Source organism: Panicum virgatum, chromosome 4N (genome assembly GCF_016808335.1).
Source record: "Panicum virgatum strain AP13 chromosome 4N, P.virgatum_v5, whole genome shotgun sequence".
Lineage (NCBI taxonomy): Eukaryota > Viridiplantae > Streptophyta > Magnoliopsida > Poales > Poaceae > Panicum > Panicum virgatum.
The window spans coordinates 40,069,535-40,095,180 of NC_053148.1; the positions used below are offsets into that span (position 1 = coordinate 40,069,535).

The 25,646-nt window shown below is 44.3% G+C and overlaps 3 protein-coding genes and 1 long non-coding RNA gene across 7 annotated transcripts; 2 read left to right on the forward strand and 2 right to left on the reverse strand.

The window, feature by feature from the left end:
* Positions 1-4,726: 4,726 nt before the first annotated feature.
* Positions 4,727-7,027, forward strand: LOC120669679. Of its 2 annotated transcripts, none has more exons than XM_039949490.1 (5): positions 4,727-4,997; positions 5,564-5,817; positions 6,308-6,398; positions 6,575-6,641; positions 6,715-7,027. In XM_039949490.1, exons 1-5 carry the CDS (start codon positions 4,939-4,941, stop codon positions 6,766-6,768), a joined length of 525 nt encoding a protein of 174 aa, XP_039805424.1. In that variant the 5' UTR covers positions 4,727-4,938; the 3' UTR covers positions 6,769-7,027. The 2 variants fall into 2 exon arrangements, with proteins under 2 accessions (XP_039805424.1, XP_039805425.1); XM_039949491.1 differs by having other exon boundaries at positions 4,730-4,997; positions 5,559-5,817.
* Positions 7,028-7,315: 288 nt separating this feature from the next.
* LOC120669678 (transcription factor GAMYB-like) lies at positions 7,316-11,922 on the reverse strand. Of its 3 annotated transcripts, XM_039949488.1 has the most exons (5): positions 11,757-11,922; positions 11,076-11,589; positions 8,577-8,820; positions 8,001-8,237; positions 7,316-7,928 (listed from the first exon to the last, which is right to left on the reverse strand). In XM_039949488.1, the coding sequence occupies exons 2-5, from the start codon at positions 11,496-11,498 to the stop codon at positions 7,657-7,659; spliced, it is 1,176 nt and encodes a 391-aa protein (XP_039805422.1). In that variant the 5' UTR covers positions 11,499-11,589; positions 11,757-11,922; the 3' UTR covers positions 7,316-7,656. The 3 variants fall into 3 exon arrangements, with proteins under 3 accessions (XP_039805422.1, XP_039805421.1, XP_039805423.1); XM_039949487.1 differs by having other exon boundaries at positions 7,328-7,928; positions 8,001-8,820; XM_039949489.1 differs by lacking the exons at positions 11,076-11,589; positions 11,757-11,922 and adding an exon at positions 9,172-11,069 and having other exon boundaries at positions 7,328-7,928; positions 8,001-8,820.
* Positions 11,923-17,553: 5,631 nt separating this feature from the next.
* On the reverse strand, positions 17,554-18,436 carry LOC120669681. Its single transcript, XR_005672751.1, has 2 exons — positions 18,041-18,436; positions 17,554-17,953 (listed from the first exon to the last, which is right to left on the reverse strand). It is a non-coding gene; the product is annotated as an uncharacterized LOC120669681 (long non-coding RNA).
* Positions 18,437-18,672: 236 nt separating this feature from the next.
* Positions 18,673-24,512, forward strand: LOC120669680 (WD repeat and HMG-box DNA-binding protein 1-like). Its single transcript, XM_039949492.1, has 12 exons — positions 18,673-19,055; positions 19,149-20,257; positions 20,400-20,576; positions 20,686-20,799; positions 21,922-22,026; positions 22,205-22,339; positions 22,481-22,536; positions 22,616-22,721; positions 23,074-23,190; positions 23,274-23,400; positions 23,481-23,611; positions 23,735-24,512. Exons 1-12 carry the CDS (start codon positions 18,758-18,760, stop codon positions 24,242-24,244), a joined length of 2,985 nt encoding a protein of 994 aa, XP_039805426.1. The 5' UTR covers positions 18,673-18,757; the 3' UTR covers positions 24,245-24,512.
* The last annotated feature ends 1,134 nt before the right edge of the window (positions 24,513-25,646 follow it).

Consider the following 25,646-nt stretch of genomic DNA (forward strand, 5'->3'; position numbering starts at 1 on the left):
TCATTTGTGAGTGCTGGAGACCAAGGAAGTATACAAGAGCCAAAGATCATCTCCAACCACCATAGAACTTCATTGTACATCATATAGGTTTAAGCACACTTGTGAGAGTGCTTAGTGCTTGTTTAGGCTTAGTTCTTGAGAGAGCAAGCTTGAGAGAAGTCTTGCTGCGGCAAGCAATCCTTGTGATCCGTCGTGTGACCCTCCGACTTGGTGTGGAGTGGCAACGACACTTTGTGCGGGGGAAGAGGAGATCCCCTCCTTGGTGGAGAAGCTCCGTAGTGGATTTCGGCCGGGTGACCGAGAGAGATGGTGGCGGTGCACGAGACTCGATGTCTTGTGGGCACTTGCCTTTGCTTGCCGGCATCGCCTTGGTGGCGTAGTGCAAGACGGTGATCGGAAGAGCCTCGGTGTCCCGTGGACGTAGGCGTTTATGCCGAACCACGTTACATGACCGTGTCTACTCGGGAGTTTGCATCCCTCTTGCACTTACCTCTTTACTTACCATATTACGTTTCCGCATTTACTCTATCTTGCATACATTTAGTTTCCTAGTTAGTTTGTTTAGGATTGACTATAGGTTGCAAGTATTTTGGGGTAAGTAGAGAGTAGCAAAGATAAACCTTAGTCATAACTAGCATGTTTAGGACGTGTTAGGTTTATCTTATGCAAGTAGATTGAGCTCTAGATTAAAAAGCGATTAGCGACCCTATTCACCCCCCTCTAGGGTCGGACACCCCGGTGATCCTTACAGCTTCTCCTCATGTATTCAACAATGCTCATGTTTGTTTATGTTTATTTAGCTAATTTTTTCCTTTCTAATGAATATGAGGCTTTAAAAATATATGAACCAAGCTCCTAAAAAGGTATCAATAGTTTGTATCAACATATTGACTTTTTTTAGTTTAACAGTGCATATAATCAAACATATCAAAAACAGTGAGGGTGAATTTTTTAATATTGAATATCAATTAAAATAGTTGTAATTAAAATTAAATCACTATAAAAAATAATTAATGTAAAGACATAACATTAATTTCTAAACAGTGAGAGTTTTTATCCTGGCCAAATACATTGCCACGTAGGCGCAGCACAAAAAATCAATGGTCAAATAATATTTAATAATTTGTCCTAACATGAATATATTCTTTATTGAGACTTTGTGTTAGCTACATTGCCATGTAATGTTTGGACTGTGAATGCACCTATTTGCCAAGTTATTATATTAAGTTGGGCATTTTACAAGTTGTTGGACCGATCTGCACCCACCTATCAAGTTATTGCACTAAATTGAGCATTCTATAAGTTGTCGCAATTTGCACCCACCTGACAAGTTGTTATATGGTGGGTGCGATTTACTCATTATTTTTCAGGGTGAATCAACCGCATCAATCTTATGTTGCAAAACTCATTTACTCTTGACTATTAATGCTTAAATTTTTAAAAATAGATTTAGGACAAACCTAAAACTACTTGAATTTGTGCTCATTCTTATCTTTATGTTGTATTCTTTCCATATTTCGAATCCACCATTGTAACTAGAAATATGAAGATCCTATTAACCAATTCACGAATTTGAAGATTGGTATTCAAAGATGATAGAAGCCGAAGTTAATCCTTTAACACACTCCTCCCCGATTCCTCCAGTAGCCGAAGTCAATTCTTTAAAACCCCCATGCTTCCACTAAAAGAATAATGCCGGTTAAATTCTGAAGATTTAGAAAAATATGAGCATCTGTATCGAAAGTCGAGAACTCAAATCCAGATTTGCAGATTCCACCACAAAGAATCTTACATGCTGAATAATTGCTCACTTTGCGCTTAAATTGTTTAAATCTGTTGTTGTTGCCATGAGAATCCTCTCCTTTTATGGTCTTCGGGCCAAAATGCCATCAAAAATTTGGGAATTGGCTAATTTAGCCCAGTTTGTAAAACACGACATGGCCCAATAGAAGTAGATTTAAACATTTACAATTTGGGCCTAGGGCCAAAAACACGGCCTAGCAAAAGCTATTTCATTATTATTTGATAGAAAAATTGAGAGCTAAAAAAGCATGTCCGAAGTGGGATTTGAAGTGGCAGACCCTCGCTAGAGCACTTTGAGTGAGAACTGAGTTTGGCGTCTAGAATTCTCATAAAGTTATAGATAAACTTTCAGCATTTGCTTTTTCCAAGGTGCTCATAATTTAATCCAAAAAAAATCGTGCACTCATAAGTTCAACATTGTAATCGAACTTCAAGAGTTAAAACTCATTAAGCTCCCCCACCCCTACCGGCAAAAAGAGTTTTGTTTTTTATAAGCTAGCAAGAGCAATACCTTGTCATTTAAGGAGGGAAGCAAGATTCAAAGTTCTTACAACTTGATATTACATAAGAAAAGATAAGATAAAACACACACTAAACCGTACTGGACTAAACTTGATACGGGTGCTCATCACATTTTGAAAAGCCGGCAAAAAGGTTGACTAAAGAACGTGGCCACGTGGGGGATGCTAGTGAGTTTCACAGATGAGGAGCTGTCTACCTTTCATCATTACTTGCACTTCTGCACTAACTTTGACAGGATTTAAACTAAACAAAAAAAGCAGTGAAAGGTGAGCTTCTTTTTTTAAAAAAAAAGTTATGTGAAAGGTGAACTTACAAGGACAATTATACACATCATGGGCACTGATTACCCACTCCACCACACACACAAAAACCAAAATCATTTGTCACCCTACATGATGGTGTGGCGACATGGCAGGTAGGGCTTGGTCACCTAAAAAACGGGCATTTTCTTTCCCGCCAAATCTTTAATTTCCTTACAAACACACGTCAAATTCTCCTATTGCTTTGTGGGGCACCTTCAAAACTACTTCTTTATCCACACTTATTGTTGTGAAAGGGCCCGGTAATCATCTCTAAAGCAGATCCAGCACATTTTGTCGTACCAGCCGCAGGGTTTCAAAGTTGAACTTTGGTGTGCGGGTGCAGGGTTCCCTTTTTTATTGTCTACAGGTGAGGACTACAGGTTTTTAAATCATACCATACGTCCATACCATTATCTACGTGATTATCACTAGCTTGTTACGCTGGCAGTTTAGTTGCATAATCTTGTTTATGCTCCATCATACTGCTAGATGTACCAACAAGCTGTGTCAAACAACAACTCAAAAAAGAAGGAAATTTGACCACTCTTAGAAATTATCCTCTTATCATCCTAATTCTAGCCAGAATCCAAATAAAGTCCTCTATCATCCTAACTCTAGCAAGAATCCAAATAAAGCTAGGATCTTTAGAGATTAATATGCCTATACACATCTTCCTTTTGTCTGGACTAAAACGCTTGTTGAATACATGAAGGTTTTTCCACATCACTTCTTCGAGTATTCTTGTATATGATACTAGACATGGAAGTGGTTTATTTTTTATTTTTTTATTCACTGGTCAAACCCTTTTTACTTAACCAAACATAAAAGGTTTCTGAAATTGATAATATAAGACTGATGTAGTGACATGCATAGATTGATCACGATAACTGCCTTTCACAAAGTATGGTCCATTTTCTTTTAAATTATTTTCATAGAGAATGAGAATCAAAGTTCCCCACCTCAACCATATAGGTGTCCAAAATAGCCTATAACTATGATCCATGGGAGTACGAATTTTAGATGAAATTTAGGTAAAAGACAGAAAACATAAAGTTTCTTATTCGCACAATTACTTTCAACAGCTTACTTGTTAGCGTGTAACATGAAGTGTACTTGCAATCAAGTGAACGGGGGCGTGTGGTGTGTGTTTATGGCCGTGTGGAATCTTAAAAGGCACAAATAATAGTGGCACATAGCGGAGAAACGGTCGAATTTTCTAGGGACCCGAAACAAAAGATGCAGAATTTTCCTCTTTTTTTTGAAAAAACTCCTCAAATTTGAGAAAAGTGTCAAAGCGAAGTGGGTCGTCCTGTCCACTCCCAGCCAGGGTTAACCATTTCGTTTTTCGGTGAAATCCCGATAGTTGCCGGAAACGAAATTTCGGCCGAAATTTCGCCGAATTTAGCTATTTCCGAATGGAGAGGGAATTTGAATTCAAAAAACAAAATTCCGATGTATACCGGCAAAATTTCGGTGATTTCGGCCGAAATTTGGTGTCCAGAGGGCGAAATTCGCTGTTTGTGAACCGGAAAATCTTGTTTTGAGAGGGAATAACAGAAAAAATTGAAAATTTTGACATGTTGCGCATATCACAATTCAGAGTACATATTATATGTTTCACACACAATATATCCAACACAAAACCATATAAGAATGTCCACATAGCATCCACAACACTCCAAAGGTGTTAAATAACTTTTAAACCGATGTAGATATGCATATGAAATTGAATAGATACCTCACCAACATCATGATAAACCAAAGTCTAGTTGAAGTTGAGGGGAGAAAACAAATTTTTACACATGAAATGACGAGTCATTCAAATTACGGTTTCAAATGTTAATTTTAGCCTAGCAAATGATCTTAGATTTGAGTGTGTTCTAGTCCTATTTGCTTAGAAAAACACCTAGTTTTTTATCATATTTTTTTCTAATTTTTTACAATTTTTTTAAATCTTCCAAATTTAAAACGAAAAATACCGAAATTTCTTTTCCGGTAACTACTCGAAACGAAATTTTTTTCGAAGAAATAGTTAACCCTGCTCCCAGCCCACCACCGCATCTACCTCAAAAAAAAAAAAAAAGCCCACCACCGCATCTCCCCCTCAACTGAATCCGCCCGCCTAGATTCCTAAATCCTAATCCCCTCCCCCAATCCCATCCTGACACCCACGCCCACGGCGGAATCCCATTCCGATTCCTCCATCCCCTCCCCTCCCCTCCCCTCCCCTTCCTTCCATTCCCCGCCGTCGCGTGGGCTAGGGTTTGCTCCACCGCAGGTCTCCTCCGTCGCGGCACCGGGCCCGGATGCTATGCCGCTGAGCTGCAGGTCCCTCGCCACCTGGGTGCGCCGCCTCGTCGCTTGCATGGGGTTCGTGCGGCCCTCCTCCCTCTCGTGATTCCTTCGGTATCTGTAGCGGTATAGTGCCGGCGAGGCTCGTCAGATTTTTCAGGATCCCCGGATGCGATGCGAGGTTCTCTGCTTCGGTTCGGGGGGACCCCCCAGTATGCTTGTTGTCCCTTGATTCAGATTGTTGAGCTGGTGCTGCTTTTATATTTGGCACAGCTTCGAGTGATTCTGATTGGTAGGCTGGTTTGATTTATCCAGTTCTCAGCTTTCCTGCCGAGCACGTTGATTCCGTCGTATTAGGTGATGGTATCTTGCTCTTGTTTAATCTGCCTGGCCTATTTCCGGTATAAAAGATGCCCCTTTTAGTCTGACTTCGGAACTAGTCCTCTGGAAATATTCAGTCTTCGACTGCTGAGTTCACAGAGTGATTGGTATTTTTGTAGCTCACTGCAAAAATCATGTATTGGGTCATAAATGGTCATGGTTCTTAGTCTTCTCCAATTTCGTCATACAAGTTGTACTTTGTCTTGCTCTTGGGTAGCCTCTGCTAATCGTTTACTGGCCAATCCTGGTTTGCTACAGAGCAGAGGTTGCTTTGGTTGCTGTGTTAAGCCAACTCCAATAACAGCCGTCGATGAGCCTTCCAAGCGCTTGAGGATCCAGGGGCGCTCGGTAAGGAAGGCTAGCTTGTCGGAGGACTTTTGGAGCACGAGCGCACATGAGATGGAGAACAGCGGGATCCAGTCACAGAGGAGCATGTCTTCGATCAGCACAGTTGCACAGTCCAGCGATCAACATGCTGCAGGAAGTAGCAGCAATCCAAATGAGTTTTTAAATCAAGGTAAATTCACCATTTTTGTGTCTTACTTGCCTTATTGGTCCACCATGCCAGTGTCGTCCGTCAAATTATCCAAGTCTCTAGTTGATTATTTAGTTTTATCTTTCATGTGAATGGATCGAGCTTTAATCTGTAATGTGAATAGAACGAGCTTTAATCTGTCGTGTGAATGGAAAATTGGGCTTCAACATCTAATGAATGTAGGGCTAGAGGCTCCTCTGTAAGCTACGAATTATGATTGAAAAAGGTCTTTGTTTTATGTTTGGTTCATTTATCAGTCCAAAAGTTGGCATGAGATGATTCTGCATATAAATTTATGGAAAACTGGTGATGTGATACAGTGAAATCCTCTACTTTTGTCGAATTGCACTTTCCTATAAATCCGAAGCTACAAAAATCTAGCAAATACTTTATATTAGCATTTTCAGTTTATTGTTCCTCTGCAGTGAAAGTTATCCCATATTATTCCAATTTTCATGCTACAATATTTCAGGTCTTATGCTCTGGAACCAGACCAGAGAACAGTGGGCTGGAAACAAAAAACGCCACTCACGGTCTCAACAACTCCGAGAAACAAAATTAAGGTGGGCTGCAGCTTGTGGTTTCATATCGTGAACTAAAGGGACACTGTGCTATTTATTATGTTTTAAATATAAGAAGGTTCTCACCATATGCATTTTAGTGGAAGTATATGCATAATTGTCCCCAGTATAAATTAGATTACCTCAGTAATTTCTATTTCATTGTGATGGTGGTACAGTTGGAACACAACATATGAGTCTCTGCTAGGAAGCAATAAGCCATTCTCTCAACCAATACCACTTGGTGTAAGATCTCATGCTTTACTAGTTGCCTTGTTTACCTCCAGAACATTCTTAAACTCAAAAGTTATACTTGCAGGAAATGGTAGATTTGCTTGTGGACGCATGGGAGCAAGAAGGCCTATATGATTAGGCCAGTGAAGTTCATTGTTTGACTGAGATTAATTGCTTAATTGTATTCAGAACTTCAGATGCACGGAAGCTCTAGGTTCTTAAACGCGTTACATTTTCTGAGCTCAATAGTGTATCATGATATCATCAAACGGGGAAGCATTCTCATTAATCAATTGTAATATATTAATCCAGTGAGATCATTTGATTACATAGTTCCTGGCGCTTCTATGTGAAAACAAAGTTTTTGAGATAAATCCAGACTTATGTAATCTAGGTAACTGAATACAAGCAAAGAAATTTGCATTAATCTGTACAATGTAAGGTGAAATTACTGAAGAAACAAAAATACAAAGATCCTGTCCACTTTGTGAAGCAATTGCCTGTAACAAGCTACTCCATCCCAAATTATTAGTTGTTTTCGATTTTTCTAGGTGCATAATTTTTATTATGCTGTTATATCTAGATGTATATCAAAAATCTATGTATCAATAAAAGTCAAATGACTAATAATTTAGGATGGAGGGAGCAACATATTGGTAAAAGTCGGCACATGAAACCCTACTAGGTGATGCCAAAAAGACAGCACATGAAACATTCGTATTGGTCCCAAGAGAACCCTTTACATCAAAGAATGAAATAGGTCTTTTTAGCATAGTTCAGACGTCATATCAAATACTGTAGTTCTTGTACATAGTTCAGACGTATCACACCAAACCAAATGAATTTGAAGTTCAAGCACTCAAGGTCTTTACCAAACAAATTTAACAATATAAGACTCTTAACAGTAGCAGGGCAAGTCTCCATTTATTTGAACAACTAGGCAATCATGGTTGTTGCAAAAGATAGCTCTTTGGTTCCTCTAATATGTGTTCACCATAGCGCTGGTTGCCCAATAGAGAAGGGCCGTTCAAGGACCTGGAAAGTCAGGCGTGTTACCAGCACCTGGCACGCTTTTCCAGGCAGCAGAATCAAACCATTGGCCTGCATCAATTAACGGCTTACGCTCTTCACAAGGCTCCTCATCAAACAGTGAACCCGACGAGTAGAGATAGGACTGGTCCTTCGAGAGTAGTGAATCATCGTTTAAGAAGCCTGCTTCTAGTGATGTACCAGACATCCCAGCAACAGAAAAATTAGCATCTGGATAACTTTTGCCGAGAGTGAAAATAGCATCAGAACCTGCAGACACCAAAAGTAAGCCTTGCATAATCAATTCACAATGTTCAATGGCAAGCAGTTAAGCACACTTACCCCCTGAAGGTGAGTTTGAATCTTGAATTTCAGCGAGAAGACACAAGTCAGGTTCACAATCACCATTGACTGAAGAGGAAGGATGCCTCGCAGGGTAATCATTTGATTGTGAAACTATATTGCATCCAAGAGGGATGGGCATTTCAAAAAATCTTTCAGACTTTATAGGGTCATCTAGCACATCACCCTTGTTAATGATTGTGCCCAGCAGACCATTGTTATGTGATGACATGAACTCTGGAGATTGAATAAAGGTGTCAATCTGTTGTTCAATAGATGCCGAGGGGCATTGAAGCAACCAGCAATTACTAAAGTCATATTTGGAACATTGGAATGAAGGGAGCTCTGTCTTCATGGACCCATGTATGGTACCAGAAGTAGAGAGATTGCCATCAAATATAGGATAGCCATTGGCAATAGCACTACCCAGAGGCATTGACTGACTCTTTGTCAAAACATAGTTCAAATCATTGGAATAAAATGTCTTCTCAGTATTAGCAGGAATTTGCACACACGACAGATCACCAGTAGACGCATGGCGCTTTAGAGGGTTGATTGGAACCACTGGATCCTTACCATAGTCAAGGTGCTGAAATACCATAAAATCACCCACAAGATCATCCATACCAACAACTTTTTCCTGCGGTAACTCATTTGAACGTTTCTTGCCACGTGACTCATCAGGAGTGTGACAGTTCATGTCTTGATCCGGAACCCGAGAAAGCAAATATTCTGGATAGATAGGCAAACCAGCTCTCTGATGCTTCTTCAATCTGGTGTTCCAGTAATTTTTAATTTCATTATCTGTGCGACCTGGTAACTGAAAGAAACACAATACCAGTTTAGTACCCAACAAGGCCAAATGGGATCAGTTGAAAAAAATGCTTTTCAAATATAAAGGGACTAATTAATGTGTAATGAAGATGAAAAAAAAGGAATTTTAAATAGTGCCTTTGCAAGACAGACAACACAGGCGAAAGATCTTTGCAGTTTATCAGAATTTGACAATGAACAGTCAAAAGTAGCATGGATATGCATTTTCCACAACTAGTCATGCTATAGTAAGTTTCATTAAAAGATCACATCTGTTATCACACGCAACACCAACAATGCCCCTTTTATATGCTCATCAACTAATATATACTAGAGTATTTACCCAACAGTGGCTCACTTTGATTGGCTTATGACATGCCCTTAGAAGAACAAGTTATCTCCTGACAAGCATAAGGAAACAGCTACCAAGACTGCACCATGATCAAAATTATTATAGGCTAGAAGAACATCAGCAGCCAGTGTGAGATCCTGAATAAAAGCAACTGCAGCCACAATGGTGCTGACATCTTAAAGGTTATGCAGGGTAAATCTTGTAAACGATCAAAACAACCTGACAAGTTCACAATCATCCTCAAAAGTATTAAGACATTAACTACATATATGCTTACAAGCATATGAGAACATCAGAGCATTGAGTAGCCTACTAAAACAGGCCAGTGCAGGAAAAAAAAAGAAATTTATAAATAGCAAGCAATGCATCATTGTACATGCAGAAATGTAAAGCTGACATAACAGCTGCAGATCAGATTTGGAAACAATGTGTCGGAAGTAAAATACACAGGGATTGATCAAGCCATCCAGGAGCAGCATAAAAATAGTAAAATACTGCCCAGACAGAAAAAACATGACACTACAGGCTAATTCAAAAGGTGCATAAAAATAAAAACATAACGTTTTGACACGAAGAGGCAGGCTCTTCCACTTTTGCCAATGCCTCCTCGTCTTCCTCTCTTACCGCACAAAATCTCCATTGCTAATCAGGAAATGGGAAACGTAGAATGCTAACCATCTCATCAAGCACAACAACAGAAGCTAGCATCTCGGTGGCAGCAGAAATCGTGGATCTGGATACAGCAGCAGAGCACCATGCAACGGCAGTGCCTCAATGGCGGCAGTCAGCGAAGGCAGAAATCAATGGGATTGTGGCCACAGAACATGGCGAGGGTGGTAGCAATGCGTGGATAGAGGAGTGTAGGTGGCAGAGCCTGGAATTGATGGGGCTGTGGCATGCGGCGGAGCGAATGGAGGGCGTGGAGACTGTAGAGTGATATTCCAGCAGGGATAAGTGAAGACCGGTGGGCGTGAAATATTCCAACTGATAGGAAGAATGTGGGCAAAAGGGTAAATACACACCCTCCTTTATTTCTGCTACACTCGCAGAGATGACATGTTTTTCCAACTTGAAGCAGTAACGGATACATACAACAAGATAACCTTCTATTCTAAGCAACTTGGGGTAGGCTAGAGATGAAACCCCACATTAACCAACGAAAATATGGTACATTTATAGTAGCCAATGGAATGTATTAACATAGTCATAACATGGATGGAGGTTGCAGAAAAACTGATCTCAAAACGAACTAATGTAGTAAGGTAACAGAGAAAATTGTAATTTCTAAAAATAGTGATGCAATTCTCGTGGTTCTTTTTCTAAAAATAGTGATGCAATTCTCGTGGTTCTTTCATAAGGCAATATAAACGATACTATTTATCTATTTTCACTTCATTTGACAGCATCACAGCAAAACAATGGAAAATTTTCATTCTCATGAGCACATGAATTAAAAATATGCTTCTGACAGTTATATATGGACAGATATAATATTAACATAAGTTCACTAATTAGATTATTACTTCACTACAACGGCATTACGGCCACCGCCTTTTTACAATAAAGAAATCAGTAATTAATACTAAAGAAGTTGTCTTTCAGACTCGTTGAACTAAACAGAACAAATCACCTTCAGCATGCAAAAGGGAGAAGTATAAATGTTCACCGCTGGCACGTTTATCTCTGAGACTATGAATATGTTATCATGTGGCAAAAACACACAATATTTGGAGAAAACAACATAAGTTCTATGGAAAGCAGAGAATCTCATCCCCAGTCCACCAGAGCATCTGGTTACCATCCTTTCTACTACGAACTAATGTAACGCTACAAGACTACTCGTTATGAGAAGAGCGAAAAAAAACAATCAATGCAGGAAACTGCAGGAGCATGGGGGCCGTAGCACTTACGTGGGAGGCCATCTTGGCCCACTTGTTCCCCCACATGATGTGGAACTTGATGATTTTATCAACCTCCTCGGCGTCGAAAGGCCCCTTCTTGAGGTCGGGCCTGAGGTGGTTGGCCCAGCGGAGGCGGCAGCTCTTGCCGCAGCGGTTAAGCCTGGCATTCCGCTGCACCTGGTTCCAGTTCCCTTCGCCGTGCGCCTCGACGTAGTCCTTGAGGCGCTTGTCCTCCTCGGGCGTCCAGGGCCCCTTCTTCAGCGGCGGCGGGCCGCCGCCGCCGCCGCCGCACCCCTCGCTGTCGGTCTCCTCGTCCTCCTCATCGTCCTCGTCCTCGTACTCGCCGAACGACAGCGGCGGCGAGAGCTCCTCCGCCCGGTCCTCAGACGCCAGCTCCAGCGCGGGTTCCTGCTCAACCTTCACCACCGTCATTTTGCTGCGCCGACGCCGTGACGCGACGGGCGGCGGGACGCCACAGGCAAGGTGATCCTCCACCGCGAGCGGGACCGGACTGCTGTGTCTACTGCGACCAAGCGAGCAAACAAACCAAACGAATCCATGAGCGAAGAAAACCCGGAAATCGATCCGATCTGCAGCGACTGCAGTCGCAATTCCGAAACCCCAAGCGAACCCAATCTAATCTAATAATCCGAGCAGAGGAGGGACCGCGCTCCGGGGTGGGAATGATACCATGAAGAGCGGGCGGTCGTCGGAGCAGATCAGCCGCGGCGGGGTGGGGAGGCCGTGGCGGCGAGGCGCGTGGCGGAGGCGCAGAGGCGGGGAGCGAGAGCGAGAGCCAGCGATGGGTTTGGCGGCGGCGGCCGCTGGGGGCTGGACTTGTATACGCGGCTGCGGACCAGGCAGTCCAAACCAGAGTTTACATTTTCATTCATAAGCACTTTATCAGTCGCCACCGGTAACGATCGATTGATAATCGCTGATAAATCATCAATATCAGCTGATAAGGACATCAGAATTCAAAAAACGATTATCGATTATTTATCAGTGATTATCGACAAAAATCGATGATCGCTGATAAACATGTTTTTCAGAGAAAAATAAGAAAACTAGATATTAATATTTTGCATTTGGGGTCCATATAAATATGAGTATATTAATTAAGCGGATACATGATACTCCATATAAAGTTTCCTATATATCCATACAAATTAATAAAATGAGAGTTCATATAAATATGAGTACATTAATTAAGCGGATACATGATACTCCATGCAAAGTTTCCTACATATCCATACAAATACATGAAGTCTGAACACATTGCAATTTTCATTCTTCATCCTCTGCCTCATGGTGTTCATAATATTGTTCCTATATTTATTATATGGAGTGAATATGAGAGGTGAACAAAAGATTGAATAAACACACTTAAACAGATACACACCTGCAATCCATACGCACTTGGTAACCAAAAGGTAAGACGAATAGGTTGTTGCGATAGCGGTGGCGGTGACAACCTTCCCCTATACGGTGGGGGGAGTTGCAGATGCGGTGCGTACTTTGGAGTAGATCTAGCTCGTCTACCGCTTCTCGTTTGTCGTTGTGAGGTGGGTGCACCATGATCTTGATTCTGTGTGGCATGTGTCGGCGTTCCGACCCGTGGGGCCTGAATCCCAACTAGTAAATGCTGCGTGTTTCCTCGTCCCAGATGATGATGCAAGAGGCAATCACAGTAACGCACGGTTTTATCCTGGTTCCGGCCGCGGGGCCGTACGTCCAGCAAAGGGGGTGTGCGAGGGCACTGTATTATCTTGCACCCGAAGTGCTCGTAGTAGGGGATACAAGCGAGGCGAGAGAGGGAGAGAAGCTCCCAAGTCTCTGCTAGAGGTGAAGTTGGTTGAGAGGAGTGCTCAGTCGTGCTGAGAGTCCTCTGAGGGGGAGTTCAGAGAACTTACTTCCAACCTTTTATCGGAGAGAGAGTCGATCCGCCTCTCCAAAAGGAAGCCCACCCTCTCCTTTTATAGTTGTAAGGAGGGGCGGCGTACATGAGTGTAGGGGCGCGAAAGTCGTCGTTTTCCCCTGAATCGCGGGTACAGTGGTCGAGCACTGTAGAAAGTGTACTGTGGGAAGGCGGCGCGCGTCGCTGTCGTCCTGGGCTCCGTCCCTGGCCCTACGAAGATTGTGCCGGTTGTCCCGCAGTGTCCCAGCGGTAGTAATGGCGTGGGACGGTCCCGGACCCCCTGGTCGGGGTGCGAGCGTGCGCACTAGAAGGTCCGGGGGCGCGTGGAAGTCCCAGACGCCACAAGAGAGAGGTCCGGGGCCCTGCCCACGCATGCAGAGTGCCCCTCTCGGGAGGACACGTGCCATCGCCAGACCCCTTCCCCTGCGGGAGGTGAGTTCGGATGGTTGATGTCGGCGGAACAGTAACGGGGGCGGCGCCAACTTGTCTTGTACCGCGTTGAATGCTCCATAGTGCTGCTACAGCGGCTGGGGTGGCAGAGCGGTGACCGGGGTCAGTGGACGGGACGCCGGTCACATCCACTGCGGGAGTGGCAGTCTGACGCCGCCCGTCCTTTGAGCCGTGGCGGAGTAGCTGCCCTTTAATGCCTTCGTACGGCGGTCGGTTGGGCGGCGGGGCCATTTGTCTCTTGCGCCGAGAGATGGCCTCGAGCGAGGCGGAGATTGGCCACCCGCTCGAGGGCAGGTCCGCTGTCCTCGGGCGAGGCGGAGATTGGCCACCCGCTCGAGGGCAGGTCCGCTGTCCTCGAGCGAGGCGGAAATACGATTGCGCGGTCGAGGGTCTCGAGGGGAGCCCTCGGGCGAGGCGGAGATGAGTGACCCGCCCGAGGGTATAGATCCGCTACCCTCGAGCGGGGCGGAGTTTGTTCGGTGGGCCTGAGAGGGGCCCTCGAGCGAGGCGGAGATTGGCCACCTGCCCGAGGGGGATGTGGCTGGGCCACATGCTGGACTTCTTTGAGTCCTTTCCTTTCTTCTGAGGGAGAAATAGGCCGTGGGCCTTCGTGGGCCCAGTTGCCTTAACATGTGTTTGTGTTTTTGAAAGTGGTTTTAGTACCTCAATTAGGGTGTCCCTAATTGTGGCACCCGACAGCATGGGTGAAATTTGTCTCCCCAGTAAACTGAACGGGTGACACCTGACCACTACTCCCTCCAGCACCACCACTCCCTCTAACCCAACCACTCCCTCCAGCATCACCATCATCACTCCCTCCAGTGTCGTCCTCATCATCATCGTCGCCGTCGAAGCCGCGGCCTCCATCATCACCGCTAGGCTCAGGTGTTGTGTCGTCACTCCTAAATTCTTCCTCTTCACGATCTAGGAATATGTAATTTGTACCAAAACTTGTTGCATTCCACTTCACCAATTCACCTCCAATAGCTTTTTTCATCATATGGTGCAAAGAGTTGGAGTTGTATAACCAACTGCAGATCCTCTTTGCACTCTCAATACATGCTTTGTGATCTGGCCACTCTCCAATGTCCTTGAGCATAAGATTAATACATGCTTTGTGATCTGTCATTATTTGGAAAACATTCTCGGCGCTGACATCTTTGATGATTTTTTCGATGAGCTGCATTTATGTAAAAATCCATTAGCATGCTCCAAGTAATGGAAAACAAAAATCGATCTTGCACAACTTTGACATACCTTGACAATAAAATTAGCATCCTGTGAGTGACCAGTTACATCAAATGACTTCCAAAAGTATATTGTACCTTGACAATATTTTTTGACTAATTAAATGGAGGCTATTTTCCTGGAGTGATACCATTCTAGGCCATGGAGAAGCTCTAGTTTTTTATAGAATTTTTTCCTTCACTTTTATAATTTTTTTTAAAATTTTGAATTTTGGACTGATTTCTTTTGAAAACTCAACTGAAAACTGATTTCAGTCTATGTCGGTAACGATAAATATCATTGATAATCATGAATATCGACCGATTTTTAAAACCCTGGTCCAAACCAAACCGAGTGTGGCCCGAATAATAATCGGATAACTTAAGAATGCTCGCCTTTTCCTCGCCCTGGCCCTGATTCACGGCCTCGCGAGACCCTCCACGGGACCCGTGGCATAACGGGCTGTGCTGTATATAGTATGTAGTTTGGAACATATTAATTGTTTAGCTGGCTGGTAGCTGGTATTCATTTATTGTAATAGAAAAATATTATTGACTGACTAAACTTCTAGCTGGTAATGATTTAATACGAGACAAAAGCACCGCTAGCAAGTTAGCTGACCAGCCAGCCGAGCAAGAAATTTTCTTATCGGTATTTCCCTTATAGGATCTACTCAGTACATATTTTACTTCTCTGACTTTCCCTCTCCGATCCTCTTATTCACTCACTGTCCTCCCTGGTCTCTCCTTTGATCGTATACTGCTAAATTGCTAATTATACAATCAAGATTAGATAAAAAAATTTCTACAATTAAGATAAGAAAAGATAGTTACAAATAAAGTGGAGCTAAAAGTGAGGGTTTTGGCTGCCCAATCACAAGTCATAGGACTGTGGGGCTAATGCCAGTCATAGCCAAGAATAGCATCATAAACATCCAAATCCAGAATTCTCATATCTGAAGAAATAGTGTGACCCTGACACCACCAAGTAAAATTTGGTATCAGTCTGTCAGACAGGAGCACTTCACCATTAGGCAATTTCACTGAACTAGATGTAGTAGGCACAGAAGAAAGACCCAACTGCTGGACAAAAGTAGAGCTCACAAAACTGTGAGAACTTCCACTGTCTATCAAGATTAGCAGCACTTTGTTCTGAACCAGAGCTCGAAGCTTGATGCAATTTGTATCTGCAGCACAGGAAAGAGCATTCAGAGACAAATGACCGAATTGTTCAGCCATACTATCCTCGACAGCCAACTGGTGGAGAACCTCGTCGGTAAGCTGGACATCAAGATCATTGAGAGCCAAAGCAGTCAACTGTGCTTTAGGTCGTTTTAGGCACTTCTCAGCATGTCCAGGCTCAAATTTCTCAGCACAATAAAAACATAACCCGTGAGCTTTGCGATAATCTCTTGCCTGCCTCTCCTTCCACAAAGGACTAGAGAAAGACTGCAGTCTCAACTCAGATTTACCTCCATACTGCTGTGATTTACCTAAAAAAGAAGTTCTCTGGGCTTTGACTTTTCCTCTGTCCAACATCTTCTGCTGAATTTTAGCAAGCAAAATAGCCTTAGTGACCTTGTCTGGTAACTGGAGTTGAACAGCAGGCTGAATGTCCTCTTTCAAACCCTTAATAAACTGGGCCACAAAAAACAATTCCCCATAGACAGAGTTATGCATAGAAATCTGAAACTGTAAAGGCTCAAATGCAGCAACATATTCCTCCACTGTGCCCCGCTGCTTCAGCATCAACAACTCATTCAACGCTGATCTATAATCATCTGACCCAAACTGGTCGTCCACAGCCTGCATAAACTGAAGCCAAGTACCAACTCCCCCATGCTGTAACTTGTACATCTGGAACCACTGAGCTGCATTATCATCCAAGTGCAGAGAAGCAGTAGTAGCCCACATATGTTCAGGAACATTGCAAATGTGAAAGTAATTCATACACTTGTCCCTCCAAATCTTAGGATGATGACCATCAAAACGGGGAAATGAAAGCTTCAGAATATAATTACGCCCACTAGACTGATCATGACTCTGACGACCCGAAGGAAACTGAGTGCGGTTGTGACTGGTCTCACCTGTAGGACCCTGTGATGTCTGCGGAGGTAGGCGCGCTGTCTCTGAACCCATGAAATCCGTGGTCAATTTAGCGACTGCCTGACCGGTAACCTCCATCTTCCGAGCGAGAACTTCCTGAGCTTGACCATAACCCTCCATCACTTCGGTATGATGATTCAACTGAGCACGGATCTGTTGCTGGTCGCGGCCAATATCAGTGACGCGCGCAAACAAGAGATCCAGACTCTCCATAACCTACTCCCAGTGAGTATCATCCGCCTGAACCTGCTCCTTCATACGGCTGAGGAGGATCTAGGTCTGCACTGAGGGCTTAGGAGGCGCCGTGGTGACTGCACCGTAAGCAGAGTGACACTGCCCGAATTAACACACCTTCCCGAGGCTCGAACAGCGTCACTAAGCCGCCGGAGTATAGCAATCACGCCATAGAACCCACGCACAGCACCGAATCGCCCGATGCTGCGCCCGTGACGCAGACCACACAGTTCCGCCGCCGCAGTGCTCGAATCCGTCTACAAACCTAAGTGGCGCGAACAAGGAGTGGTCGATGGCGCCGGAACGGCTAACCGGTGATGTGCGGTGGCCGCCGCCGACTGGGAGTCGGTGGGCGGGGCGTGGACGCCGGAATCACGCGATTCACGGCGGAGCGGGTCGAACACCGAGAGGAGTTCAACCGAATGGAAATCGAGCGGCGGAGCAGTCAGCGACGTCAAGGAACACCCGAATCTGATACTAACTGTCGTGTCCCGTGGTCGTCGGCGAGTCGCCGCCGGCGTGAGCACGGAATAGAGGAAAGAAGAGCGGAAGATAACTTGGGGAGGGAGGAACCCTGAACCCCGATGCGATTCGATTTCATTCAGAATACAAGTCTGTCTTGTCTATTACATGGCATGGGTATACATACACCCAGAGGCCGGTACTGCCCGTCGGGCCCACACCTTCCCCACTTAACCCAACTCATTACACCATATGCTAATTCAAATATATGATCGTGTGTCCGCTGCACCGTGCGTGACAGAGAGGCGCTCGCCGAGGTTTCGGAGGACGTGGCGGAGCTCATCGCGCCAGGAGGGTCAGGGAGTTCTGGAAGTCGATAGCGCCGCTGCCATCGGTGTCCACCCTGTTCACCATGTCGTGCAGCTCCTCCTCCGTCGGGCTCTGCCCCAGCGAACGCATCATCGTCCCGAGCTCCTTGGTCGTGACCATCCCTGCATTCATCAATTTGTGCCTCATCAACTGTCAATTGCAATTCATCAATGAACAAGGCAAATGCATTCAGCCATGGCCCTGCATACCGTCACCATCTTTGTCCTTGGAACTTCTCGATCTGTTGCCTACAAATGCTGCTCCACCTCGTCCATTCTCTTCTTCTCTCGATCGATTCAATGGGCTGCTGCTCCACCTCGTCCATGTCCATGGCCGTGCCGCTCGGGGCGGGTCGCCTTACAGGGACCCGCCCGGGGCTGGCTCGCCTGCCGCGCCATGGCGTGGCCTGAATCCTGGATCCAGGGGCCAGGCCTCTGCGGGTGGTGCTGCGCCGCCGCGAGGGGGCTCGCTGGCCGTCGCGCCGCCTGGAGGATCATGGAGAGAGGGAAGCAGGGAAGAGGCCACGCTGGAGAAGAGGAAAGAGGAAAGGGGAAAGGGAGGGTGCGCAGCGTCCGGAATTTGCAGATGGCGTCCGGATCGGCAAAGATGCCGACGGGGCGGGTCGATATGGCGAGCTGGATGCATAGCGAGTGGGATGCCCAGTCTGTTGTTGGATGCCTGTTTTTTCTAAACATGGGCTAAGGCCAATCACGCCCAAAATTCCCCACCCTGACACGTATGCGGTCTGCCTCCCTCGTCCCGCCGAAACCACCTTTCCCGCGCAATCGACCGCCATTCTTTTCCAGTGGCGGGAATCATATCCCACAAAACCAAAGCTCACGCCCACACTTCTTTTTCACAATCTCGCAAATCCATTCCCATTCTCCCCAACACGCCCAAGAAATCCTCCGAGCCGAAGGACCGCCATGAAAGGGCGCGCGGTGAAGCTCCGTGAGGCGCACAATTCGGGCTCGCCGGCTCTCTGCTCCGCCGCGTGGGGCCCCTGCGGGCAACATGTCGTCACCGCGTCCGCCGCCGACACCGCCGTCCTGGTCCACGACGCCGCCGCGTTGCTCGCCGGCTGCCGTGTCTCGGGTTTGACGCCGTTGGCCACGATACGGCTCCACAAGGACGGCGTCACTGCTCTCGCAGTCGCGCCGGGCCCCGGAGGCTCTCTGGCGTCCGGATCCATTGACCACTCCGTCAAGTTCTACACCTTCCCAGGTTCGTGGATCCCACCGCCCTGATGCGAGCATCCCATTCGAGTCTTTGTATTTTGTTTTTCAACGCAAGATTTGTGATGCTTTTTCGTTGCAGGGGGAGAATTCCTGAGCAATGTCGCCCGATTCACCCTTCCGATCCGGTCACTTGCGTTCAACAAGAAGGGAACCCTGCTGGCGGCCGCAGGCGACGGCGATGGCATCAAGCTGATTGCAACAATCGACAACACCATCTCGAAGGTGCTCAAAGGCCATAAGGGCTCCGTCACCGGGCTGGATTTTGATCCCAGGAACGATTACCTGGCTTCTGTTGACAGCTTCGGAACTGTCATCTATTGGGATCTTTGCACCAGCAGTGAGGCCCGTACCTTAACCCGCGTTGCTCCCACATTCGGTTCGGATAATTCGGTCAGGAATGTCCTGTGTTGGAGCCCTGATGGGCAAACCCTTGCTGTTCCCGGGTTGAGGAACAATGTGGTGCTGTATGATAGGGACACAGGCGAGGAGGTGTCTACATTGAAAGGAGATCATGAGCAGCCAGTGTGCAGCCTGTGCTGGTCTCCTAATGGGAGATACCTGGCCAGTGCTGGCCTGGATAGGCAGGTGCTCATCTGGGATGTGAAGTCAAAGCAGGACATTGAGAGACAGAAGTTTGATGAGAGGATATGCTGCTTGGCTTGGAAACCAGATGGAAATTCTTTACTTATGATTGATGTCATGGGCAGATTTGGCATTTGGGAATCAGTCATACCTTCAACTATCAAGTCACCTACTGAGGGTATACCAGACCTCAAGTCCACTAAGATTCCTTTGTTTGATGATGGCGATGACATTGATGATGATGAGATGCCGTGTACCTCTGGTGGCTTGGATGATGATATTGATGAAAGTCTTTGTGATTCAACTCCTTTCAGCCACAAGAGACTGAAGAGGAAGTCCGCATTTAATGGAGACAGTGAAGATGAGGATTTAATTCATCAATTGGAATCATCCAAAAGAATGAAAGATAAGCATAAAGATACAAAGCAAGATGCTGGGAAGGCAAGAGGTGATTCTGCAACTTCAGGGAGGCTTGTTAATGGAAGAATGCAAGCTGCCTTCCAGCCTGGATCAACACTGCCTCAGCCTGGCATGCGAAATTTCCTCGCCTACAACATGCTGGGTAGTATCACTACTATTGAAAATGAGGGGCATTCGCATGTAGAGGTAAGATGTGCTGCTACCTGTTGGCTGTTGCATCATAGCCAACTGTATGAACTCTCTTGATTGCACCTTGCATATGCAGAAGAATCTGATGGCATTTTTGTTCTTCCTTATTAAGTTCTGTAATTGCATGCGCATTTTCCAGGTTGACTTTCATGACACAGGAAGAGGGCCCAGAGTTCCTTCCATGACAGACTATTTTGGTTTCACAATGGCTGCACTGAACGAATCAGGAAGTGTCTTTGCAAATCCATGCAAAGGTGACAAGAATATGAGCACTCTAATGTACCGCCCTTTTGGTAGCTGGGCTGGTAACAGCGAGGTATGTTACTTACAAGTTGTACTCGTTATACAAGTTGAACAAATGGCAATCTTAAATTTTACAGCTGTGTATCGATTATTGATACAAGTGATTATTTTGTTCAAATTAGTGGTCAATGAGATTTGAGGGAGAAGAAGTGAAGGCCGTGGCTCTTGGTGCTGGGTGGGTTGCTGCAGTCACAAGCCTAAATTTTTTGCGCATTTTCACAGAAGGAGGCTTGCAGGTTACATATTAAGTTTCCTGCAATTTACATTTTAAATATATTTTTATTTATCTAGTCTTATTCTTGTCTGGGATTCAGCGAATATCTTTTTTACAAAAGGAAGCTGCTTCCGTTTTAAATTAATTTCATGATCACAGCTTCCGCCTAGAGCTTTTTTTTTTTCTCTCTTCAAGGAGAGTTGCGTATCATTACATTAACAAGAAAAAAGGGATAAGAACTCTTACAACACATACACACTTAGAGGTCCCTAAGGCTGAAATTTTGACAAATATCAAATTGCTAATCACCACTCTTCATTCTCACTCAAAGACCACAACCAAAACGAAAAAGGAAAAGAAACGAACCAATCCACTGATAATGAAAGCTGAGTACTACTGTTGGTCTGACTGGTATATAAAGTTTTCTTCTACTTGAAAACTGATGAGGAAATACAATTGTTGTAGATTGTATAGAGGTCTTCGAGTCTTGAAGATGCCGTGCATGTCAGGTAGAGGGCAATAGTTGGCTAAACAGGCCAAAAGAGGAGTCCAATCAATTTAAAAGTATGAGTAAGAAAGTTGTATAAGGTATGATAGAATGCAAGCTCAAGTAGAGGTCAATATAGTAGTAGGAGGAGGGTTAAGTCATATGTGACATCCGGCCCAACAAGGATGAATTTGAGCTCACTAGTGGCCCAAGTGCGAGTGGCATGGCATGTGTCAGGAGTTGTCCCACCTTGCTAGTTGAGGGTGAGCCACACTAACATATAAACAAGTGCATTTCAACCTCTGGGTTAACCCTTTTACATGAAGCGAGGACGAAAGCGTAAGCGGGGTTGGTGCGAGTGCGTGGTTTACTCAACGTGCGAGTAGAACTGAGCCATATTTGTGACTGAGGCGTTACATTATATACATTACCAAGAGAGGTCAAGATATACACAAGCAATGGACAAATACATCTCCAATTTTTCATTTGGTAGCCCCAGTACTCCTTATTTCTATTTTCTATTGACACTCAATGTATCTAATTGCCAGCAATGCAACCTGCATTCTGGTCACGTCCTTAGTCACCATGCATCTGACCCTTTTTCTTATGGAAAAAACAGCATCACAACACTAACCAAACAAATTTGTTATTCCACAGTTGCATATCCTCTCAGTTAGTGGCCCAGTTGTTACAGCAGCAGGTCATGGGGATCAGCTAGCTATTGTATCTCATGCTTCCGATTGTCTGCCCTCAGGAGATCAGGTATATATCACTTGTCAGCATCTTAATTTGCCATAATGCTAAGGATAGAGATCTTGATATATGTTATGCCAAAGCTGTCTTATGGATTAAGTAGTGACCTGTACTTTTAGTCAATATATTTTGGTCAGGACTGAAATGATGCTGTAACTGACTATATATTTGTGACTTGTATTGACAGGTGCTGGATGTTAAGGTATTCAACATATCTGAAAGAGCACAATCATTTTCTGGCCGCCTTCTTTTGACTCCATTGTCCCAATTATCTTGGTTTGGATTCAGTGACAATGGTCAACTTAGTTCATATGATTCCAAGGTGTGTATGATCTACGAGTACGTTATTGTTGAACATACCTTTAGTGATATCTAGTTCATATTATTCCAAGGTGTGTAATACGAGTACGTTATTGTTAAACATACCTTTAGTGAATGTTCTAATGAACAACAAAATTTCCAGGGAATACTAAGGGTCTATTCCAGTCAGTTTGGCGGAAGTTGGCTTCCAATATTTAGGTATTGAATATTCATCCTGTACTGGATAAACAATCATGTTATTGCTAAAGCACAGAAAATCACTCTTATTTAATTTCAGTTCAGTCAAGGCAAGAAAATCGGAAGATGAAAGCCATTGGGTGGTAGGTCTGGATGCTAATAATATATTTTGCATTCTATGCAAACAACCTCAGTCTTATCCACAGGTATGATTTGTATCTTTTCAGCTACTTTCTTATTCGTGGAACTTTCAATGACACAATTCCAGCAAGCAGCAATATGTTTTAGCTATGTAAACAGTAAGGTTGAAACTCTGTTTTTGTGGTGTTAGCTTAGTAATGGAATGGCAAGAGTTTAGTTTGAATGCCTTTGTTGCTTATTTTGAGGAGCCATGCTAATTCTGCAAAAACAAAATTGTAGACTCTTATCTTTCTCTTTCCTCTTGAAAACTGAATAATGTAATGCTTAAATATTTGTTGGAAGCTTGGACAATAACTAATTGTCAGTTTGCTCACTGCAAATTGGTTTGCTCTTTGACTTATCTGCTCCTGATCTTAGGTGATGCCCAAGCCTGTGCTAACCATACTTGAGCTGTCATTTCCCATTGCTGCATCTGACCTTGGTGCTAATAGTTTGGAAAATGAGTTCATGATGTGGAAGCTACATCTGTCACAGGTTTTTACTGTTCCTTTCCAATACTCTATGGGTTATCTATGTTCTGTGTTGTGTGCTGGTGATTAAAATTGCTGTTATCTCAGACTCGAAACAAGATGGATGAAATGGCTGCATTGGGTCTGGACACAACTGCATATGACGATGAAGAATTCAACTTGGAGGCAGGACTTGACCGGTGCATTTTGAGGCTCATATCTAGCTGCTGCAGTGGTACCTGACTTCAACTAAAAAGATTCATGAATCACCACTAATTTTTGCTTTTATATGCTTATGTTTTTGTTTTACTGAAGGTGATAAGCTTGTTCGAGCTACTGAGCTTGCAAAATCATTGACACTAGAGAAGTCAATGAAGGGAGCACTAACATTAGTTACGCGCTTGAAACTTCCCAAGCTGCAAGAGAAGTTCAGTGCCATACTTGAGGTGAAGGCTACTACACCTTAATTTTCTACTTAGTTGAAACAATCTATTTTCAAAACATGATCCGTGTGCTTGTCTATAACACTTTGTTGAGTTCGCCTGATGGTTATGAATATCATGTTTCAGGAGAGGATGTTAAGCAATAGAAAAATAGCTGAGATAGCAGGTTTTTGCTCCAATGCTACAATCACAAGGAACCCAGCAGTGTTGACCACTCACGCAACTGTACCTACTAAGTTTGTGCAAAATGAAAACAGTTCATTGGAATCTTCATTACCCATACCGAGTCCTGGCAATCAAGAAAGCAGTTTGATTAAACTAAAGAAGCCAGAAGAACAGGCAAGAGGAATTAACAAAAGCTCCCTTAAAGTTTCACCTGCCTTTACTCCACTGGTCAAAGTACCCAAAAGTAATGAAACAAAGAAAGACAGCAATGGAGCATCAAATGCATCTGTAGTCGATCAGAATAAAAAAGGAGGCATGGATGGGGCCAAAAAGATGAGCACTGAAGACTGCGATCGAACAGAGCCTCAGGGACCGATTAACCCTTTTGCGAAATCATCATCCAGCAAAGAGCAGCCACCATCCCTATTGGATTCCATAAAAAGGATGAAGGTTGAAACTGAAAAGGTTTAAAAACCTAGTAGCAAGGTGAAAGTGTAAACTGTTTTTGAGTATGCAAGTCATGGAATACAGGAGGGCAACAAACTTTTTGGAATCTATCTATGCTAACATCTGCAGAACTTAGATATTTCAGTTTTATTGTAATAGCTTAGGTAACCACTGTGCCATTTACATTAATTTGTTTTCAATGGCTTCTGAACTTAGTGTGTTGTTCGGGTGTTTGGTTCAAGATTATGTGTAGTATATTACCCCTATTTATGAAATAGGTTTCTTGATAGCATTTTCTATTGTATATCCTGTCCTGTTGAGATGGAGAAGATTTTCTCCCAGTAACTTTGACTATATTAATCAACAAGAACAGGAATGTATTGCGTGATCTTCTAGGCTCTAAGCACATGCTGTCGCTTTCTTCCCATGCAAGTGCCTATCGTGCACGTGGGGAAATAGTTATTCTGCTTTCACAAAAAAATAGTTATTCTGCTGCCAATCCCACGCCCACACACACATCTAAATACTTCTTAGCGTGCCTGAATACGTATTTCATTAAAGAGGAAGAAAATTATATCAATGCAACTACGAGAGAACTTGCATAACGTAAAGTTGCAAAACCACCAAGCAAGTAGCAAACAACCGAATCTGTACTGAAGCAAACAAGATTGAAGAAAGGGGAACCACCCACCCTAACAAACATAGAACACAAATAAATGATCAAAAACATATATTACTGCTCAAGAGAGACATCGTCACTCCGATTGTCTACGGTGATTACTAAACGACCAAGATACAACCATGGTGGCAAAGCGTCGACCCAAAAGAGATGAGACATCAGGTAGAACAAAGACCGCAAAGCATCCGTCCATTAGCCTAGCAGTCAGCAGCCACGCATCCACCCAAGAGGAGATGATGGTGGCAAAACTTTCGCCAAGGTTAAGGTCGTGGTAGAGCATCCAGCAGAGAAGCAAAGAGTAGCCGCAAAGCATCTGCTGGAGACAATGACATGGCGAACATGTTGTTGGAGGAATATAGCCCAACCCACATAATAAAATGGGCTACTTGTAAGAGTCTGAGGGGCTAAACATAAAATCTTGTACTCACCAGGGGCTCGGGAGCAAATTGTCACTCCCTCCCCTCCTATATATAGCTGACTCATCCAGTCAAGGGGGGCTCTCTAGCTGGAGCTCTTAGTTGCTCTCATATTGAGTTCCTTCGGTGCTCCCTAACCTTCTCTCTATTGTTTGGCGAAATCTCATCTCAACAATTTGGCATCCACCGCGTGTCTAGCATGAAACTAAAGCTCATGGTTACCACACATAAGAGCCGAACAACTCCTCCCTTCGTCGTAACCTGGTCGTCTCTTGGTTAAAGAGGGGCTTGTAACCTGGTCTTCTCTCAGTCAAAGAGGGGCTTCGGTCGT

Coding starts and splice junctions, on each gene's coding strand:
- LOC120669679 (XM_039949490.1), top strand. CDS start 4,939: ATGCCGCTGAGCTGCAGGTCCCTCGCCACCTGGGTGCGCCGCCTCGTC. Junction 5,818..6,307: donor AAATGAGTTTTTAAATCAAG/GTAAATTCACCA, acceptor ACAATATTTCAG/GTCTTATGCTCTGGAACCAG. Junction 6,399..6,574: donor CTCCGAGAAACAAAATTAAG/GTGGGCTGCAGC, acceptor ATGGTGGTACAG/TTGGAACACAACATATGAGT.
- LOC120669678 (XM_039949487.1), bottom strand. CDS start 11,498: ATGACGGTGGTGAAGGTTGAGCAGGAACCCGCGCTGGAGCTGGCGTCT. Junction 8,821..11,075: donor GGGCCAAGATGGCCTCCCAC/GTAAGTGCTACG, acceptor TGTTTCTTTCAG/TTACCAGGTCGCACAGATAA. Junction 7,929..8,000: donor TTCAAACTCACCTTCAGGGG/GTAAGTGTGCTT, acceptor TGGTGTCTGCAG/GTTCTGATGCTATTTTCACT.
- LOC120669680 (XM_039949492.1), top strand. CDS start 18,758: ATGAAAGGGCGCGCGGTGAAGCTCCGTGAGGCGCACAATTCGGGCTCG. Junction 19,056..19,148: donor CAAGTTCTACACCTTCCCAG/GTTCGTGGATCC, acceptor TTTTCGTTGCAG/GGGGAGAATTCCTGAGCAAT. Junction 22,722..23,073: donor AACCTCAGTCTTATCCACAG/GTATGATTTGTA, acceptor TCCTGATCTTAG/GTGATGCCCAAGCCTGTGCT.